The 22,432-nt window shown below is 45.5% G+C and overlaps 1 protein-coding gene across 1 annotated transcript in view; it reads right to left on the bottom strand.

Moving 5' to 3' along the window:
- ZNF578 (zinc finger protein 578) overlaps positions 1-22,432 on the bottom strand; it is a 63,226-nt gene continuing 40,794 nt past the window's right edge. The window contains exons 4-6 of the mRNA XM_024926654.5: positions 14,988-15,069; positions 12,107-12,233; positions 1-6,315 (exon numbers count right to left, since the gene is read on the bottom strand). Coding sequence (XP_024782422.3) covers positions 4,733-6,315; positions 12,107-12,233; positions 14,988-15,050 — 1,773 coding nt within the window. The 5' untranslated portion in view covers positions 15,051-15,069 and the 3' untranslated portion in view covers positions 1-4,732. The remainder of the gene's footprint in view (positions 6,316-12,106; positions 12,234-14,987; positions 15,070-22,432) is intronic.

Raw genomic sequence — 22,432 nt, 5'->3', positions numbered from 1 at the left:
TTTGTGTGAGCAACGAGGCTGTTTATTTCACCTGGGTGCAGGCGGGCTGAGTGTGAAAAGAGAGTCAGCAAAGTGTGGTGGGATTATCATTAGTTCTTATAGCTTTTGGGATAGGCGGTGGAGTTAGGGGCAATGCTTTGCAGGCAGGGGGTGGATCTCACAAAGTCCATTCTCAAGGGTGGGGAGGATTACAAAGAGCCTTCTTAAGGGTGGGGGAGATTACAAAGTAATCAGTCAAGATGGTGCAGAAATAAATCACAATGGTGGAATGTCATCACTTAAGGGTATTTTCACTTCTTTCGTGGATCTTCAGTTGCTTCAGGCCATCTGGATGTATACGTGCAGGTGACAGGGGATACGATGGCTTAGCTTGGGCTCAGAGGCCTGACACAAAGGAGACCTCACCCTGAGCAAATACAGTCCCCCCTGCGGCCCTCCTCACCATGGACGATAAACTCCTACAGGGAAACTCTGGCTCCCCTTCTGGAGGAGCCCACACACACGCTGCAGCAGTGGGGAGCTGGGCTGGAATGAGCTCCCCTTCAGGGCACAGACCCAAAGTTGAGGAAACCCCACGCAGAGGCTGGTTGCAGTGGCTCATGCCTGTCATCCCAGCACTCTAGGAGGCCGAGGTGGGTAGATCACTTGAGCTCAGGAGCTTGAGACCAGGGGTGGGAGGGCATGGGAGAGAGCTCTGAGCCTAGACCTGAAGGAGGAGAAAGGGACAGGGTACATAGGGTAAGAGCAGGGATGATGACCTGAGACACGAAGGGTTTTGATGTTTGGGAAAAGAGAAAAGCAAATGTGACTGGGGCAGAGGGATTCATGAGATGAGGGCAAGCTCCCAGGAGGAGGCTGGACAGTGGAAGCGGCCCTGGACACGGGGCTGTGGAGCCACAGTGAGGAGTTGGGCTTTTGTCCTGGGGAACACAGGAAGCCGGTGGAGGGTTCCCTGCCAGGGATTGACGTGACCTGCTTTAGATTTGGCTGTGATGTCCTCATACAGAGAAAGGCCTTGAAGATGGTCTCTGTGTCTGAGTCTGCACCTCTGTTTCTTCCATTCTTCTGCTTTTGTTTTTCATTTTTAGGGCACTGCATCCCATTGAAAATTCTAATCACAACTGGGCACTCCTCAAAAAGAAAAAAAAAGCCACACCCAGACACGCACTCCATTTTGCCAATCATTTCAAGGGTCAGGGACACTCGGGTTGACCTTTTCTGGTCAAGCCCCTCGTCGCCAAGTTGCAGGGAGGCTCACTGGGGCTCAGATCGGAAGACATTTTCACCAAGTTACCCTGAGAAGGTCTGAGATGAGTGAGAAGGTGTCTAAAGTCTTACATGGGGTCCTGGAAGGGCTAATGGCAAAGGTTGCTCTTATCACCCCCATCCTTGAAAATTAGAGAAGCCTCTTTCACAAACTTGGGCTAAAGAAACTTCTTTTGCAAGGTTCTGATGACATTGATTCCTGACAGTTAATTCTTCCTTACAAAAAACTCACAGGAACATTTATAAAATGCAGAAATGTGAACACACAGCTATTGACCTTGGAAACAGTGAAAGAGGGTCAGCTGTAGAACTAAGAAATAAGCAAATTATTTCAATCAAGAATACATGAGTGGTCAGGCACAATGGCTCACGCTTGTAATCCTAGCATTTTGGGAGGTCGAGGTGGGCAGATCACCTGAAGTCAGGAGTTCAAGACCAGCCTGGCCAACATGATGAAACCCTGTCTCTACTAAAAATGCAAAAAATGAGCCGGGAGTGGTGGAGGGCACCTGTAATCCCAACTACTCAGTAGGACGAGGCAGGAGAAATCACTTGAACCCAGGAGGAAGACATTGGAGTGACACCAGATCGCACCATTGCACTCCAGCCTCAGCAACGAAAGCAAAACTCCACCTAAAAAAAAAAAAAAAAAAAGAGTCTCGACGCGGTAGCTCATGCCTGTAATCCCATCACAGTGGGAGGCTGAGTCGGGTGGATCGCGAGGTCAGGAGTTTGAGACCAGCCTGACAAACATGGTGAAACCCTGTCTCTACTAAAAATACAAAAACTAGCTGGGTGTGCTGGTGGGTGCCTGTAATTCCAGCTCCTCAGGAGACTGAGGCAGGAGCATCACTTGATCCAAGGAGGTAGAGGTTGCAGTGAGCTGAGATCGCACCACTGCACTCCATCCAAGCTGACAGAGCGAGACTCCATTTCAAAAAAAGAAAAGAATACATGGGTGCTTTTGGAGCAGCGCTCTATGCCACTCCAGCCCATGTTTCAACATTTTTCCAGAATGGACCACAGGGCCTTGAGGGAAACACGCAATAAATAGCTCCCAGCTCAAGATTTTAAAAAATGACATAAGGAAAGAAAACTGAAAAACAGACTAACTGCTTAAACTACATTTTGATGTTTATTTAAAAGGTCACTGACATCTTTACCAAGTACACACTGAAACAATCAAACTTAAGTAGTAGGTACCACAGCCTTCCAATAAATAACAAAGACTAGAAAGCATGCAGACCTCGATCTGAACTGGATGCAACTAATTTCAAACAGCAACTCTTTTGAAATTGTTGTAGGAAAAAAATCTCACGAATTCTGGGGTCAACCGGAAAATAACTGGAAAATATACAAGTACAGAAACGAATGATGTGAGCTGATTACAGGATGCTGCAAAGGCATCTTTCAGAAGTCATTATGCATTAAGAAATAAAACTATTAAAACTAAGATATATCTCAAACTCAAACTGCAAAAAAGAAAAAATAAATAGAGAACTGAAGAGGAACCAGAAGGAAAAAAAAGGGAAGTCTATGACACAACGAGAACAAAAGCATTTTTGATGTCTCTGTTTTTTTCATTTGTGTGTTTGTTTGAGATGGAGACTCACTCTGCCAACCTCGCTGCAGTACAGTGGCACGATTTTGATTCGCTGCAACCTCTACCTCCCAGGTTTAAGTGATTCTCATGGCTTAGCGTCCCAAGTAGCTGGAACTAAAGGTGCACACCCCCACCCCTGGCTAACTTTTGTATTTTTAGTAGAGATGGGGTTTCACCATGTTAGCCAGGGTGCTCTTGAACTCTGATCTTAGATGATCCACCAACTTCAGTCTTCCAAAGTGCTGTGGGATGAGACACCCCGGGTTTGATATCTTTTTTTTTTTTTTTTTTGAGACAGACTCTCACTCCGTCGCCCAGCCTGAAGTGCAGTGGCACGATCTCGGCTCCCTGCAAGCACCGCCTCCTGGGTTCACACCATTGTCCAGCCTCAGCCTCCTGAGTAGCTGAGACTACAGGTGCCCACCACCATGCCCGGCTAAGTTTTTGTATTTTTAGTAGAGATGAGGTTTCACCGTGTTAGCCAGGACGGTCTCAATCTCCTGACTTCGTTATCTGCCTGCCTTGGCCTCCCAAAGTGCTGGGATTACCGGCGTGAGCTGCCACACCCAGCCTGATATCCCTTTTAAAACTACTATGGTATATCCCTTTAAAAAAGTACTATCTCAAAAAAGTACTATCTCTTTAAAAAGTACTATCTCAAAAAAAAAAAAAAAAAAAAAGGAAAAGAAGAAACAATGCCAGGCGCGGTGGCATATGCCTGTAATCCCATCACTTTGGGAGGCTGAGGTGGGCGGATCACCTGAGATCGGGAGTTCGAGACCAGCCTGACCAACATGGAGAAACCCTTTCCCTACTAAAAATACAAAAAATTAGCCAGGCGTCGTGGCATATACCTGTAATCCCAGCAACTAGGGAGGCTGAGGCAGAGGAATCGCTTGAACCCAGGAGGCAGAGGTTGCTGTGAGTCAAGATCGCACCACTGCACTCTAGCCTGGGCAGCAAGAGCAACACTCCATCTCAAAAAATAATAATAAACAGGCTGGGAAAACTGGCTCACATCTCTTGGCCATGCTTGTTTCAAACTCTTGACCTCAAGTGACCTATGTGCCTTGGCCTCCCAATGTGCTGGGATTACAGGCGTGATCCACTGCACCTGGCCCCATCCTCTTAACATAAACACTTGAATGTCAATTAAGGGTTGAACCCAATGTTAAGTCAACACAAACTCAAGTCAATGCTGAATTGACTCCAACGTCAATTAATGCTTGATGGTTTGCTATACTCACTGCATTGGGAACAGTTATCTCAAAAATGAATTTTCTGATGTTCTGCAAGGAGTGACCTCGGACTCAAGACCTTGCCACACTGATGACATTTGTAAGATTTCTCTCCAGTAGGGATTCTCTGATGTCTAATGAGGTGTGAACATGAAGTAAAGGCTTTGCCACACACATCACACTTGTGACATTTCTCTCCTGTATGAATTCTCCTATGTTTTGCATAGGATGAAGCTCGACTGAAGACCTTGCCACAGTCATGACATTTGTAAGGTTTCTCTCCAGTATGAGTTCACTGATGAACTGCAAGGTATGAACGATGTCTGAAAAATTTGCCACATTTATTACACTTGGAAGATCTCTCTTCATTATGGATTCTCCAATGATTTGCAATCGTTGTAGCGTTACTGAAGACTTTGTGACAATCATTACATTAGTCAAGTTTCCCTACACCATGAATGGCCTGATGGTAAGTGTTGACTGGTCACTAAAGGCTTTGCCACACTCATTACACTTGTAAGGTTTCTCTCCAGTATGAATTCTCCTATGTCTTTTAAGGCTTGATCTGTGACTGAAAACTTTGTCACATGCTTCACATTTGTAAGGTTTCTCTCCAGTATGAAGTCTATGATGACATGCAAGGCTTGATTGATGAATCAATCAAGTGATTGTGAGCCTTACCACACTCATTACACTTGTAAGGTTTCTCTCCGCTATGAATTCTAGTATGGTTTGCCAGATAAGAATGGCACATGAAAGCCTTGTCACAAACCTTACATTTGTAAGGTTTCTCTCCAGTATGAAGTCTATGATGACGTGAAAGGTGTGACTGTACATTAAAAGTCTTCCCACATTCATTACACTTGTAAGGTTTCTCACCACTATGAAGTCTACGATGGCATGGAAGAGATGACCTGTGACTGAAGGTCTTGTGACACTCATTACACTTGTAAGGTTTCTCTCCAGTATGAATTATCTTGTGTCTCTCAAGGTTTGATTTCTGACTGAAAACTCTGTCACATTCTTCACATTTGTAAGATTTCTCTCCAGTATGAAGTCTATGATGACGTGCAAGGCTTGACTGATGAATAAAAGCCTTACCACAGTCATTACACTTGTAAGGTTTCTCTCCAGTATGAAGTCTATGATGACGTGAAAGGTGTGATTGTTGATTAAAAGCCTTGCCACATTCATTACACTTGTAAGGTTTCTCTCCAGTATGAATTGCCTTATGAATTACAAGGGTTGAATTTTGACCAAACATCTTGCCGCACTCATTACACTTGTAAGGTTTTATTCCAGTATGAAGTCTACGATGGCATCTAAGGGATGACTTGTAACTGAAGGACTTTCCACATTCATTACACTTGTAAGGTTTCTCACCAGTGTGACATCTATGATGGCATGTAAGGGATGACTTGTAACTGAAGGACTTTCCACATTCATTACACTTGTAAGGTTTCTCACCAGTGTGACATCTACGATGGCATGTCAGGGATGACTTGTAACTGAAGGACTTTCCACATTCATTACACTTGTAAGGTTTCTCACCAGTGTGACATCTACGATGGTGTGCAAGGTATCGCTTCTCATGAAAGACTTTGCCACATATATCAAATTTATATTGTTTTTCTCCTAAATGGATTATCTGATGTTTCCTTACAAATGAGCTACAATTAAAGGCTTTGCCAGTCTCATTACATTGGAAAGATTTTTCTCTCATGTGTACTTCCTGTTTTTGTGTGAGTAATGATGAATGGAAAAAATTATTTCCATAGTTATTAGGAGTATGTGTTTCAGGCCTACAAGAAATTCTTTGGGATGTTGAAATTGAGGAAGCATCGTTGACAGACTTCTCCACTTGATTAGCAATTTTCTCTTCGGGCTGAAATACGTGGAGTTCAGGAAGATGCGAATGAAAGCTTAATCCAAGCTGATCTTTAATAGGCTTGTTTCCAGCATGCCTTTGATCATGTCGGTCTGTGCTACCCATCAACTCTTTGATTTTTGGCATGGATGCTTCATGGCCATTTCTTTCATCTTTTTGTGACTGAAACTCAAAGTCATGAATATCTTTTTCAATTTCCTGGAAGCAAAAATCTCCAGTGTGGTAACTTTCATGTCTTTGCAACATCCCTGTGTGGATCACTTCTGCATTGCCTTGCCCTGTTGACAAGACCTCCTTCATCATGCGTTTGGAAGAGATATCTACAAAATATAAACACCAATACATTTCCAATTAAGTGCAGATGGTAAATCATACTGAAGTGTGTAAATATGACACAATAAAAAATACTTATTTTAAACTTCCCAAACATGATCTTCAAAGTTTACGAACACAAAAGTAGTAAGATTCTTTAATAAATAACAGACAATTACATGTCCTTCAAATCAAGTCTATAAAAGCTTATTTCCTATATCATGACAAAACACTGACAGGGCACAAACATGTGTAAGCCTAAAGTAAGGAGTATTTTTCCACTGTGACCCTACAGTGTATCACAGTTTGCAAAAAACATATCACTGTCACATCAAGGAAGAGAAAAATATATACTCTTCATATTTAAACCATATTTACTGTGTACAAATAAATGCAAAAAAAAAAAAACACCACACAATATACTATATTGGTAAATAATCCACAATAAGCTCATGTAAGGATAACCAAAAGCAATGGAAATTCTGTATTATCAAACAATTATAGCACTGAGAAGATAAGAAAAGATTACAAAAATTAGCCAGGTGTGCTGGCCCGTGCCTGTAGTCACAGTTACTCAGGAGGCTGAGACAGGAGAATCACTTGAACTGGGGAGGCAGAGGTTGCAGTGAGCCGACATGTCACCACTGCACTCCACACTGGGCGACAAAGTGAGACTCTGCCTCAAACAGAAAAAAAAAAAGGAAAAAAAAAAAAAAACTTAATACAATACTTTTCTCAATAAATGTCATAAAATTACATATATCCACACAGAACAGGCACACAGTGACTTTTGAAACCATTTTTTGTACTTTTATTTTTTTGAGACAGAGTCTTGCATTCCAGCTTGGAGTGCCATGGTGCCATCTCAGCTCACTGCAACCTCTGCCTGCTGGGTTGAAGTGATTCTCCTGCCTCAGCCTCTTAAGTACCTGGGATTACGGGCACACACCACTATGACTGGCTAGTTTGTGTGTTTTTAGTAGAGACCGGGTTTCACCATGTTGGCCAGGCTGGTCTCCACCCCCTTTGGCCTCCCAAATTTCTGGGATTGCCGGTGTGAGCCACTGCACCTGGTGGCACTTTTGACATTAACGAGTGGAGTGTGTCAGTTATATGGCATACCACATACTGAAAAGCCATATGCAAAATTATAAAAATTAATTAATAAAATATTGTAACCCATGATAAAACCAGCAAGCAAATAAGTACATTTATACAGCCTGCAGAATTCTAAACAATTCCCTCTTAAGAAAAAAGCCACAACATCTACTTAACCACCAGCACACAATATAAGAACTGAAATACATGTTAAGATCACTACCTTCTGATGTATGAGGTCAAGAAAATACACAGCATTATAAGGAATAAGAACTGACTAACGGCTGGGCACGACGACTCACAACTGTAATCCCAGCACCTTGGGAGGCTGAGGCAGGTGGAGCACGAGGTCAGGAGTTCGAGAACAGGCTGGCCAACATGGGGAAACTGCATCTCTACTAAGAACACCAAAACATCAGCCGGGTGTGGTGGCGGGTGCCTGTTATCTCAGCTACTTTGGAGGCTGAGGCAAAAGAATCTTTTGAACCCAGGAGGCGGAGGTTGCAGTGAGCCGAGATCGTGCCATTGCACTCCAGCCTGGGTGACAGGGCAGGACTCCATCTCAAAAAAAAAAAAAAAAAAAAAAAAAAAAAAAATTGACTAATAGTGTAGAAAAGTGCAATTATGATGCCACAACTACAGTTATGTTCGTATTGGCTAAAAGCGATTATCAGATTTCTTTTTTTTTTTTTTTGAGACAGATTTCCACTCTTGTTGCCCAGGCTGCAGTGCAATGGTGCAATATCAGCTCACCACAACCTACGCCTCCTGGGTTGAAGCAATTCTCCTGCCTCAGCCTCCTCAGTAGCTGGGATTACAGGCATTCACCACCACACCCGGTAATTTTGTATTTTTAGTAGAGATGGGGTTTCTCCTGTTGGTTAAGTTGGTCTTGAACTCCCAGCCTCAGGTGATCCACCCACCTCGGCCTCCCAAAGTGCTAGGATTACAGGCGAGAGCCACCGCGCTCGGTCCACTATCATCTGATAGTGGACCAATAGAACCAATAGGGTGTTCCTGCAGATGGGGCCTTTTAGAGAATTTGGTCATGGGTGTTGACTAATTGTGAATAGGACTAAGGCTTTTAATATCTTTCTTTCTTTTTCTCTCTTTCACTTTCTCTTTCTCTCTCTATTTCTTTTGTGATGGAGTCTTGCTCTGTCACCCAGGCTGGAGTGCAGTGGTGCAGTCTCGGCTCACTGCAACTTTGCCTCCCGGGTTCAAGTGATTCTCCTGCCTCAGCCTCCCAAGTAGCTGGGACTATAGGCATGCACCACCACGCACAGAAAATTTTTATATTATTAGTAGCAATGGGGTTTCACCATGTTGGCCAGGATGGTCTCGATCTTTTGACTTCGTGATCTGCACTGCGCAGCCTCCCAAAGTGCTGGGATTACAGGCATGAGCCACCGTGCCCCGCCTCTTTATTTATTTTTGATTCAGAGTTTCACTGTTGTTGCCCAGGCTGGAGAGCAATGGTATGATCTCGGCTCACCATAACCTCCGCCTCCCAGATTCAAGTGAGTCTCCTGCCTCAGCCACCCGAGTAGCTGGGATTACAGGCATGTGCCACCACTCCCGGCTAATTTTGTAGTTTTAGTAGAGATGTGGTTTCTCCATGTTGGTCAGGCTGGTCTCAAACTCCCGACCTCGTGTGATTTGGCCGTCTCAGCCTCCCAAAGTGCTGGGATTACACTCATGAGCCAGCTCGCCCAGCCAGGACTAGTGATTTATAAAAAGAGACAGTAAAGAGCTGATTGCCTGCTCCTCTTTCCCCCATGTCAGGACACAGCAGGAAGACGGCTGGGCTAAACTACGAAGAAGGCTCTTACCAGGAGCCAATCTAGCTGACATCTTGCTCTTGGATTTCCCACTTTCCAGATTAATGAGAAATAAATTTCTATGTCTTAAGCTTTCCAGTTTCAGCTATTTCTTTTTTTGTCTGTTTTTGAGACCGAGTCATGCTTCATCACCCAGGCTGGAGTGCAGTGGCACGATTCTCCTACCTAAATAGAGTCTCGTGCCTCAGCCTCGTGAGTAGCTGGGACTACAGACACATGCCACCATGCCTGGCTAATTTTTTTGTTTTGTTTTGTGGCAAACGGAATCTAACTCTGTCACACAGGCTGGAGTGCAGTGGCGTGATCATGGCTCACTGCACCATCCGCCTCCCAGGTTCAAGTGATTCTCCCATCTCAGCCTCTCAAGAAGCTGGGATTACAGGTGCTTACCAACATGCCCAGCTAATTTTTGTGTTTTTACTAGATACGGGGTTTCACCATGTTGGCCAGGCTGGTCTCGAACTTCTGACCTCAAGTGATCCACCCATCTCGGCCTCCCAAAATATTGGGATTATAGGCGTGAGCCATCACGACCATCCAGTTTTTTTCAATTTAGTAGATTCAAGGTTTCATTATGTTTGCCCGACTGCTCTCAAACTCCTGACCTCAAGCCATCTACCCACCTCAGCCTTTCAAAGTGCTGGAAATAGAGGCATAAGCCACTGCGGCTGACCAGTCTAAGCTATTTCTAACAGAACGATGAAATGAGTGAGACAGGAAAAGGGGCATCTCATCATCAACATCACCAAAGGCTGACAAATCTTATTAAACAAAGGAAGTTTAGAGTCTGTCCTGTAAAACTTATAATATATGAAGCCATCTAATAATATTCACTTGTTTTAAAAAGCAGGTGGATGAATCACAAGTAGAAACTCCATCTCTACTAAAAATACAAAAATCAGCCAGGCTTGCGCCAGGCATAATGGGCAGGTGGATCAAGAGATCAGCAGTTCAAGACCAGCCAGGACAGTATGGTGAAACACTGTCTCCACTAAAAAAATACAAACAAGTATTAGCCGGGCATGGTGGTGAACATCTGTAATTTCAGCTACTCAGAAGGCTGAGGTAGGAGATTGCTTGACCTGGGAGGTGGAGGTTGCACTAAGCTGAAATTGCACCACTGCACTCCAGCCTGGGTGACAGAGCAATACTCCATCTTAAAAAAAAAAAAAAAAAAAAAAAAAAAGAAACTGTACCTTTAATAGAGATGTGGTTTCACCATGTTGGCCAGGCTGGTCTCGAACTCCTGACCTCAGGTGATTCACCCACCTCAGCCTTCCAAAGTGCTGGGATTACAGGCATGGGCCACCGCACCCAGCCTGGTAGTATTGTTCATAATAGTAAAGAGAAAAAACCAACCCAGATATCCATCGACAGATAAATATATGAGGAAAATGTGGTATACACATAAAATGGAGTATTATTCAGCCTTAAAAACAAACTTAGTTGGGGCCAGGGGTGGTGGCTCATGCCTGTAATCCCAGCAGTGTGGAATCCAAGGCAAGTGAATCACGTCAGGCCAAGCTATCAAAAGAAGCCTGGCCAACATGGTGAAACTGCCATCTGTAATAGAACTACCAAAAATTACTAGGGTGTGGTGACACATGCCTGTAATCCCAGCCACTCAAGAGGCTGAGGCAGGAGAATCACTTGAATCCAATAGGTGGAGGGTGCAGTGAGCCAAGATCAAGCCACTGCACTCAAGCCAGGGAAACAGAGTGAGACTCTGACTCAAAAAAAAAAAACAACATAGAAACTAACAAGTTGAAAGCCACTGTGTCTGAAGGAAATGACAGTAGAACTAAACTATGGAAACCTCATTCAACCTCACAAGCTCCCTAAATAAGATTGATGAAAACCATATCTCTTACAGGGTTGACCCTACAACAAACTGAACATAGGTTTTCTTGTTAAAAATGAACAATGGGCCAGGCGCAGTGGCTCACGCCTGTAATCCCAGCACTTTGGGAGGTCGAGGAGAGTGGATCACAAGGTCAGGAGATCGAGACCATCTTGGCTAACACGGTGAAACCCCGTCTCTACTAAAAATACAAAAAAAACTAGCTGGGCGTGGTGGCGGGCACCTGTAATCCCAGCTACTCAGGAGGCTGAGGCAGGAGAATGGCTTGAACCCGGGAGGCGGAGCTTACAGTGAGCCGAGATCGTGCCACTGCAGTCGGCCTGGGTGAAAGAGCGAGACTGTCTCAAAAACAAAAACAAAAAAAAAATGAACAATGACATATATTGGTGTGAAAAATGTGAAATGAACAAGAGTTCAGTCAACAGCCTCATACATATGAGGCTGTGAGCCCGAATGATGTCCCCGCTAGGAGAAATTTCAACACCACTGACTGCTGCTTAGAGAAGATGATCATTAGTTTATGGGATGAACATTGTCACAGTGCCAGTGAGAGACGCTTCTGTGATGCTCCTCAAAAACCAGAATGAGCTGGGCATGGTGGCTCACACCTGTAATCCCAGCACTTTGGGAGGCCAAGGTGGGCGGATCACCTGAGGTCTGGAGTTAGAGACGAGCCTGACCAACATGGAGAAACCCCATCTCTACTAAAAATACAAAGTTAGCTGGGCGTGGTGGCGCATGCCTATAATCCCAGCCCCTCGGGAGGCTGAGGCAGGAGAATCACTTGAACCCGAAAGGTGGAGGTTATGATGAGCCGATATACCATTGCTCTCCAGCCTGGGCAACAAGAGCAAAGATCCATCTCAAACCAAACAAACAATCAAACAATCAAACAAAAAAACCACGTATGGGGCAAAATCACAAAAGAGGATACAAAACCAGGAAGAGCCAAGACAGACAAGAGCAGACTCCTCATATCTGCAGGGACATTTTCCTCACCCACAGCCTCCAGGTTCCTGTAGTTCTCCAACATCACTTCCCTGTACAAAGCCCTCTGCGCAGGGTTCAGGAATTTCCACTCTGCCAATGAGAATTCTATAGCCACATCCCTGAAAGTCAAGCGTCCCTAAAATGAAACACACATTTCAACAAAACATTATGGAGGATTGAGTTATCACCTTCACAGGAAATGAGAAAAGAGAAAATAAGTATTTCTTTGATCAAAGACTGTGTTGTGACAAAACCACGTTAAGGTATTTTTGAATATTTTTTTCTCAATAGTTGCATTTTATTGTACTTTTCCTTGAAAGATTTTAAGATCCCATAAGTCACTATGGAAGTCTCGATTTTATGGACAATATAAAAACTATATAAATAAAAAGGAAACACAGGGCTGGGCATGGTGGTTCACGCTTGTAATACCAATGCTTTGGGAGGCCAAGGTGGGCAGATTATTTGAGGTCAAGAGTTCGAGACCACCCTGGCCAATGTGGTGGAAACCTGTCTCCACTAAAAATATAAAAATTAGATGGGCATTGTGGCAGGCTCCTGTAATCCCAGCTGCACAGGAGGCTGAGGCAGGAGAATCACTTGAAGTCAGGAGATGGAGGCCGCAGTGAGCCAAGATCGCACCACAACACTCGATCCACGGCAACAGACTGACACTCCATGTAAAAAAAAAAAAGCAATGCCAGGCAGTGGCTCTCACCTGTAATCCCAACATTTTGGGAGACCAATGTGGGCAGATAATGTGGTCAAGAAATCGAGACCATCCTGGCCAACATGGCAAAACCATGTCTCTAATAAAAATACAAAAATCAGCTGGGTGTCATGGTGTGGACCTGTACTCCCAGCTACTCAAGAGGCTGAGGCAGGAGGATCACTTGAATCCGGGAGGCGGAGGTTGCAGTGAGCTGAGATTGCACCACTGCACTTTAGCCTGGCAACAGAGCAAGACTCCATCTCAAAAAAAAAAAAAAAAAAAAAAGCAAACACAGGGTTTTCTCTACAGACATGTCAGATATTATGTTCAACATACGAGCTGATATTTAGTCTCTAGATGAGCTAAGATACAAGTGGTGTTTCAGAGAGGACAAAGACGAATGGCTTTCAAAGAAAAGTCCGAATCTAAAAACTATCATGATTGGTCAGTCTCAGTGGCTCATGCCTGTAATCCCAGCACTTGGGAGACCGAGGTGAGTGGATCACGAGGTCAGGAGTTCAAGACCAGCCTGGGAACATGCTGAAACCACATCTCTACTAAAAATACAAAAAACTTAGCCAGGCGTGACAGCGAATGCCTGTAATCCCAGATACTCCGGAGGCTGAGGCAAAAGAATTGCTTGAAGCCGGAAGGCAGAGGTTGCAGTGAGCTGAGATCCCGCCACTGCAATACAGCCTGGGCAACAGAGAGAGACTCCATCTCAAAAAAGTGCAGAGTCCAGCCGGGCTGGCTGTCTCCCATCTGGAATGCCAGCAATTTGGGAGGCCAAGAGGGGAGGATCACTGGAGGCCAGGATATCAAGGCTGTAGCAAGCTATGATTGCATTACTGCACTCCAGCCTGGACAACAAAATAAAAATACAATATAAAAAATAAGGCCAGACATGGTGGTGCACACCTTTAATCCCAGCACTTGGGGAGTCCAAGACAGGCAGATCACAAGGTCAGGAGTTTGAGACCAGCCTAAAGAACATAATGAAACCCTGTCTCAACTAAAAGTACAAAAACTAGCTGGGTGTGGTGGTGCATCCTGTAGTCCCAGCAACTCGGGAGGCTGAGGCAGAAGAATTGCTTGAAACCCAGAGGGAGAGGATGCAGTGAGCCGAGATCCTGCCATTGCACTCCAGCTTTGGTGACTGAGCGAGACTCCATCTTAAAATACATACATACATATGGTGACCCATGCCTATCACTCAGGCTCTTTGGGAGTCTAAAGGAGGGATTAGTTGAGCCCAGGAGTTTGAGGCTGCTGTAAACTCTGAATTGTGCCACTGTACTCCAGAACTAAGCCACAGAGCAACACCTTCTCTCTCCCTCTCTTTTTCTTTTGAGACAGAGTCTCGCTCCGCTTCCCAGGCTGGAGTGCAGTGGGAAAATTTCAGTGTATGGTAACCTCCACCTCCTGGGCTCAAGTGATTCTCCTGCCTCAGTCTCCTAAGTAGCTGAGATTACAGGCATGCACCGCCACACACAGCTAATTTTTGTATTTTTAGTAGAGATGGGGTTTCACCATGTTGGCCAGGCTGGTCTTGAACTCCTGACCTCAAGTGATCTTCCTGCCTTGGCCTCCCAAAGTGCTGTGATTACAGGTGTGAGCCATCGCACCTGGACCAACATCCTGTCTCTTAAAACAAAACAAAAAGTTTGGAGACAGAGACATCTTGATCTACTAGTGTGGCTTCAAATGCATTACCAAATGAGATACAAAATACCTCCCCTTATTAGTCTCCTTTCCCAGAATTTGCCACATTGTCTGGGCACATTAACATATGTATTTCATATGCAGTTTCTCTAATCTGGTCCACAAAGAGCTGACATCCAGATGTGGCCCCTGAACAATCCAGGCTGCCCAGCAGCAATGACATCAAGGGGCCCACACCCCATGTTAATCCATGTCTGGGTGTGAGCCCTTCCCAGGACCATGCCCAGTGGAGCCTCTTCCCAAGTTCATGTCACTGGGTCACAGGAGATGGAATTCTTTTGAGCAAATGAGAGGAACTGAGGGCAGGCATGGGTGAGTGCAAGCAAACGTGTCAGGCAAAATGCTTCAGACTCAGAAAAGACTGGCTGCTACAATACATTACTACAATACAATATAATACTACTACATTTCAGAAAGGAAAGAGACAGATTAATTCACAGAGGAATATCACTTCACCTGAGGAAGAGCCATGCCTGGCTCCTTTCCTTTCCTCTTCTGAGCTGCTTCCTCATGTAACATGAGTCTTTAGAAATCAATCCTGTATGTGGAATAAAAATAAGACTTCAGGTTAGATATGACTCACTCCCTTCCTGTGATAAAAACACAGGAATGGGGAGACATCACCCTGTACAAAGAAGCCCCCCCCCCCCACTGCCCACTGCACCAGAGATCACGCAGACGTAAGAAAGTCCCACAGGAAGACCTATAAGTGTATGTTTGACCCTGGTCTTCAGATCTCGCCCCCCTCCTGGAGCAGCCACCACACACGGGGCAGCAGTGGGGAGCTGGGCTGGACTGATCTCCCCTTCAGGGCACAGACCCATCCCTGATCAAACCGCATCCAGAGGACAGCCCCTCACCTCTCTGTGGATCACAGGCTGAGCTCAGCCCTCAGAAATGGAGGACTCAGAGCTTCCATGCTCAATGCTGCACAGATGACAAGCACCTGCGCCACTGCAGGTATTACTGAGGGTAATACCATCCCGTCAGAATAAGAATCCCTGCTAAAGGGGCACAAAAGCTCTATTTGCAAAATGCCTCTAGACTCTAATGTGAAGCCAGGGTTGAGCTCCACTCAGAGGGGGCGAGCCCAGCACAGCCCCACGTTCTGGCTCTGCCCTCCCCTTGGGGCCAAGTTCTCACCAGGATCCAGACAGTGGATGACAAAGGCACAAAAATAATCACAAAGAGGCCAGGCGCAGGGGCTCTCGCCTATAATCCCAGCACTTTGGGAGGCCGAGGTGGCTGGATCACAGGGTCAGGACTTCAAGACCAGACTGGCCAACATGGCGAAATGCTTTCTCTACTAAAAATACAAAAATTAGCTGGGCATGGTAGCGGGTGCCCATAATCCCAGCTATTCAGGAGGCTGAGGCAGGAGAATTGCTTGAAGCCAGGAGACAGAGGTTGCAGTGAGCCGAGATCCCACCACTGCACCCCAGCCTGGGTGACAGAGCAAGACTCCATCTCAAAAAAAAAAAAAGTCACACAAAACAGTCAATGTGGACCAGAGGAAAATAAATCTTGGGGCCCCAAATCACTAAGCAAAAGGGAAAAGTCAAGCTGGGAACTGCTTAGGGAACCAGACTCCCCTTCTATTCAAAGTCACCCCTCTGCTCCCTGACATACATGCCTATCTGAGTGCCTCCTTTGAAAGGCTAATCAAACTCAAAAGAGAGACCCAGCATAGTGGCTCAGGACTGTAATCCCAGCACTGTGGGAGGCCGAGGCAGGCAGATCACTTGGGGTCAAGAGGTCGACACCGCCCCAGCCAACATGGTGAAAAGACATCTCTACTAAAAATACAAAAATGATCTGGGCATCTACTTGGGAAGCTGAGGCAGGAGAATCACTTGAACGCAGGAGGCAGAGGTTGCAGTGAGCCAAGATCGTGCCACTGCACTCCAGCCTGGGTGACAAAATGGGACTTCATCTCAAAAAAAAAAAAGGAAACTCAAAAGATTGCAACCATTTGTGCCTCAGTTCTCTGTGACCTAAAAGCCCCTTCCCTGCTTCAAGTCTTCCTGCCTTTGTTTAAAGTTCTCCCAACTTCCCAGACCAAACCAATGTACTTCTTACATACACTGATTTATGTCTCATGTCTCCATAAAATGTATAAAATTAAGCTCTGCGCCGACCACCTTGGGCAAAATAAACTTTCTAAATTAACTGAGATCTCTGTAAGATTTTCTGGTTTCACAGCCGCAGTGTCGAATGAGGGCTGTGGGAGATCACAAAGGAAACCCGGAGAAGATGATATCAGAAGAAGGACCTAGGAAAGAAAGGCTGCTTGTCACTTGCAGCCGAGGGGAAGAGCATCCTAGAGAGAGGGACAGCTCAAGTGAAGGCCCTGAGACAGGAGCAACCTCAGCCCCAGGAAAAGGAAAGCGGCCCGTGTGGCTGGAGCAGTGGAAGAGAGGAGGGCACAGGTAGGAGATGAGGTCAGAGAGGTCCTGGGGGCACAGACCCATAGGAACATGGTCTTCAAACATGTTTCTCCCACAACCCAAAAGCATTTTGAAAGTCGACTGTGATCCCAGCTACTCGGGAGTCTGAGGAAGGAGAATCCCTTGATCCCAGGAGACAGAGGTTGCAGTGAGCTGATATCATGGCATTGCACTCCAGCCTCAGCCATAAGAGTGAAAATTCCTCTCAAAAAAAAAAAAAAAAAAAAACAATTTGGAAGTGATGTATCTTCTCACTCTTTTCACATATACATGTACGTTTCTCTATGTATTATAAATTACAACACTTACAAATAATGTAATGTATTTCCCATATTTAAACTACGTGCTGTCAAGTTCAGCTAAGTTTTCAGAAGTACACATTCACTCTCATCTGAGATGTGCAGACTGCAAGGGAATGTGTTTGGGGATTTCGGAAGTCACTTATGGACAGCTGAAGATGGGGATGCCTGTTTGATGTCCCAGGAGAGAGCTGAGGAGACAACTGGACACAGGATTGTAGAGCTCAGGGTTGAGGCCTGCAGGGGACATGGGTAGGTGGGTTAAAGCTGTGAGATGATAACCTTCAAGGTGATTTGAGTCTAATCCCCTGTTTTTGCTCATCTTGGAGAACTGGAATTCATTTGAAATTTGAGTTAAAAATGACAACTACCCTCTCCCAGAAGAAAAGCCACACACTGTATTTTGTCAGTCGTTTCAGGGGTCAGTGTCACTGACTGAGCTTTTCCGGTCTTATTCCTCACCTCTATGTTACAGGTGGGCTCACTAAGGCTCACAGCGGGAGACATTTCACCAAGTTATCCTGAGAAGCTCTGAAGTGCGGAGGAAGGACGTGTGGCTGATTCCAATGTGATGGCCTGAAAGGGCCAATAGGCTGCCTTGGTCTTCCTCCTCTAGAAAATTCCAAGACCAGCCAGGAGTGGTGACCCACCCTTGAAATCCCAACACTTTGGGTAGCTGAGGCAGGCCAATCACTTGAGCCGAGAAGTCTGAGACCAACACGGGCAACATAGTAAACCCCATCTCTAACAAAAATACAAAAAATTAGCCAGGCCTCGTGGTGTGCATCTGTGGTTCCAGCTACTTGGGAGGCTGACGCAAGATCACTTGAGCCCGGGAGGCAGAGGTTGCAGTGATCCAAGATTGTTCCACTGCATTCCAGCCTGGGTGATAGGGTGACACTCTGTCTTACAAAAAAAAAAAAAAGCGGCCAGGCGAGGTGGCTCATTCCTGTAATCCCATCATTTTGGCAGGCCAAAGTGGGCAAATCACAAGGTCAGGAGTTCAAGACCATCCTGGCCAATATGGTGACATCACGTCTCTACTAAAAATACACAAATTACCATCCTGGCTAACACGGTGAATGCCTGTCTCTACTAAAAATGCAAAAAATTCTCTGGGCGTGGTGGTGGGTGCCTGTAGTTCCAGCTTCTCCGGAGGCTGAGGCAGGACAATGGCATGAGCCAGGGAGGCGGAGCTTGCAGTGAGAGGAGATGGCGCCACTGCACTCCATCCTGGGCGACAGAGTGAGACTCCATCTCAAAAAAAAAAAAAACACAAATTAGCCAGGTGTGGTGGCAGGCACCTGTAGTCTCTGCTACTCGGGAGGCTGAGGCAAAAGAATTGCTTGAACCCGGGAGGTGGAGGTTGCAGTGAGCTGAGATCATGCCACTGCACTCCAGCCTGGGCGACAGAGTGAGACTCCATCTCAAAGAAAAACAAACAAACAAAAATTCCAGGACCATCTTATATACCTGAGCAAACGAAACTTCTTTCGAGTTTTAAGGTTCTGATGGCATCAATCCCAAACATATCATTACTCACTCCCAGAAAAATGTTCAAAATACACCATGTGCACACATAAGAATAGGTGTTTAAACCACTGAAAAAGAGGCAGCTGTAGAAATGAGATCTGAGCAAATGCTTTCCTCATGAACACATGGGCTCTGCTAAACCAAGGTTCCAAGTCAATCCAGCCCATCCTTCAACATCTGCAGAGAATATTATGGACCAGAGGGACTTGAGGGGGACACTTACTTAGAAGCTCACAGATTACCATTTTTTCAGATGACATAAGAAAAGAAAATGGAATAGGCTACTTTAACTAAATTTTCATGTTAGGATAAAGAAAAAAGGTCCTTGATATCATTATCAAGTACACACTGAAACAACCTAACATCATATATCACATAGTAGAAAATGTTTTCGATATAGGATAAAGACTAGAAAGCAAACAGACCTCAATGTAAACTGAACACAATTTCACAGAGAAACAATTTTAAAATGTTTAAAAAATATAGATGTAATGAAATCCTGGCTCAAAGGAGAAATAGTTGAAAATATATCATACTTTGAAAACAATAAGGCCGGGCATGGTGACTCACACCTATAATCCCAGCACTTTGGGAGGCCAGGGCAGGAAGACCACAAGGTTAGCAGTTCGAGACCTGCCTGGCCAACATGGCGAAACTATGTCTCTACCAAAAATACTAAAATTAGCAGGGCATAGTGGTGCACAAGCACTTTGGGAGGCCAAGGTGGGCGGATCATGAAGTCAGGAGTTTGAGACCAGCCTGGCCAACATGCTGAAATCTGTCTCTACTAAAAGTACAAACATTAGCTGGGAGGGTGGTGGGCGTCTGTAATCCCAGCTACTCAGGAGGCTGAGGCAGGAGAATCGCTTGACCCCGGGAGGCGGAGGTTGCAGTGAGACGAAATCGTGCCACTGCACTCCAGCCTGGGTGACAGAGAGTCTCAACAAATAAATATATATATCTAAACATTAGCCAGGCCTCGTGGGGCGTGCCTGTGGCCCCAGCTACTCCGGAGGCTGAGGTGGGAAAATCACTTGAGCCCAGGAGGTTGCTGCGGCACTGAGATGTGATCCTGCCACTGCACTCCAGCCTGGACAACAGTAAGAGTGTCTCAAAAAAATAAAAATTAAAGGCTGGGCGCGGCGGCTCATGCCTGTAATCCCAGCACCTTGGGAAGCTGAAGCAGGAGGATCACCTGAGGTCAGGTGTTCAAGACCAGCCTGACCAAGATGGAGAAACCCCATTTCTACTGAAAATACAAAATTAGCCGGCCATGTGCTGCGTGCCTGTAATCATAACTACTTAGGAGGCTGAGGCAGGAGAATCACATGAACCCCACAGGCGAAGGTTGCAGTGACCGAGATTGCGCCATTGCACTCCAGCCTGGGTGACAGAGCGAGACTCTGTCTCAAATAAATAAATAAATAACAACTAATGAGGCCGAGCGCGGTGGCTCACGCCTGTAATCCCAGCACTTTGGGAGGCTGAGGCGGGCGGATCACGAGGTCAGGAGATCGAGACCATCCTGGCTAACACGGTGAAACCCCGTCTCTACTAAAAATACAAAAAATTAGCCGGGCGCGGTGGCGGGCGCATGTAGTCCAGCTACTCGGGAGGCTGAGGCAGGAGAATGGCGTGAACCTGGGAGGCGGAGCTTGCAGTGAGCCGAGATTGCGCCAATGCACTCCAGCCTGGGTGACAGAGCGAGACTCTGTCTCAAATAAATAAATAAATAACAACAAATGAGGCCGAGCGTGGTGGCTCATGCCTGTAATCGCAGCACTTTGGGAGGCCAACGAGGGTGGATCACGAGGTCATGAGTTCAAGAACCATCTTGCCAAGATGGTGAATCCTGTCTCTACTAAAAATACAAAAATCAGACAGGTGTGGTTGTGGGCGCCTATAATCCCAGCTGCTCGGGAGGCTGAGGCAGAAAATTGCTTGAACCCGGGAGGCAGAGGTTACAGTGAGTCCAGATCGCTCCACTCCACTCCAGCCTGCGTGACAGAGAGAGACTCCATCTCAAAAAGAAAAACAAAAAGACAACTAAACTAATTAAATGAGGAGGAACTAGAAAAAAGGAAACCAATTACAAAAAGAGAAAAAAAGCACTTTAATACTCCTTTCATCACGTTCCATATAGTAACAGACTCAGTCACTTCTTACCCTACTTCTCTTCCCCCACTCCCGACCCCAGCCATGAAAAGGGAAGAGGGTGATCCACAACTAATGAGTCAAGTCACTGTCCTCTGGCTGAAGAGGGGTTGCAGAGGGAAGCTGCCTCTGACGCCATCATTATAAAATGCAGCACACTTACACACAGGAGTTTGGCAACTCTCATTCTCATCTGTATAATTTAAACTAATTTTAAATTTGTTACATTATAAACAGAGAAAACAACATGTCATCACTTCATCATCACATCCAATCAACTCACCGCTCATCTGCACTCAGGGTCCCCCTTCCTCTTCATTACTGCTTCCCTCCATCATTTTATACATAGCCCTTTCTCACTTTCTCTCTCCATCTGTTTCTTTTCTGCATTTCCCCCTGGGCTTCTGCTCATTTTATGCCCCTCTCCTGTTTTGCTCCATTCTTTTTTGTTTTTTTTGAGACAGAGTTTCGCTCTTATTACCCACACTGAAGTACAATGGTGCGATCTCAGCTCACCACAACCTCTGCCTCCTGGGTTCAAGTGATTCTCTTGCCTCGGCCTCCTAATCCAAAATTAGCAGGGCATGGTGGCGCATGCCTGTAATCCCAGCTACTCAGGGGGTAGTATCGCAGGAGAATCGCTTCAACCCTAAAGGCACAGATAGTCATTAGCCAAGATCGTGCCATTACACTCCAGCCTGGGCAACAGGAGTGAAACTCCACTTCAAAAACCTAATAATAATAATAATAATAATTAGTATGTAGGCCGGGCGCGGTGGCTCATCCCTGTAATCCCAGTACTTTGCAAGGCCAAGACAGAAGGAACCTTTGAGCCCAGGATTTTGAGACCACCCCGGGAAACATACTGAAACCCTGTTTCTACAAAAAAACAAAGAAAAAAAAACCTACTAGCTGGGCTTGGTGTCTCACACCAGTGGTCTCAGCTACTCAGGAGACTGAGGGAGGAGGATTGCTTGAGCCTAGCAGGTTGAGGCTTCAGTTAGAGTAGATAACGCCATTGTACTCCTGCCTGGGCAATAGGGCCAGACCCTGTCTCAAAATATTAATTAATTAATTAAAAGTATTACATAATAACAGAAAGTGATTTTTTTTTTACACATCACTGCCCCACTTCCTACCCCACCCTGGGAAAAGTGAAGAGAGTGACTCACAACTGAATGTCACTGCCCTCAGGCTGAATAGGGATTCCAAGTGGAAGCTAACCTCTGACACCAATATTTATAGAATGTACATGACTCACAGATAGGACATTTAAAATTCTCAAACTCATGTGTATAATTTAAACAAGTTATTAGATTATATACACAGAAGTCAACATGTCACAACTAATCATATCCAATGAACCCACACACTCATCTGTACCCAAAGTCTCCCACCCTTTTTTTCTTTTGAGACAGGGTCTTGCTCTTTTGACCAGGCTGGAGTACAGTGGCATGATCTCTGCTCA

Source organism: Pan paniscus, chromosome 20 (assembly GCF_029289425.2).
Source record: "Pan paniscus chromosome 20, NHGRI_mPanPan1-v2.0_pri, whole genome shotgun sequence".
Taxonomy (NCBI): Eukaryota; Metazoa; Chordata; class Mammalia; order Primates; family Hominidae; genus Pan; species Pan paniscus.
This window is presented reverse-complemented; position numbering and strand designations above follow the sequence as displayed.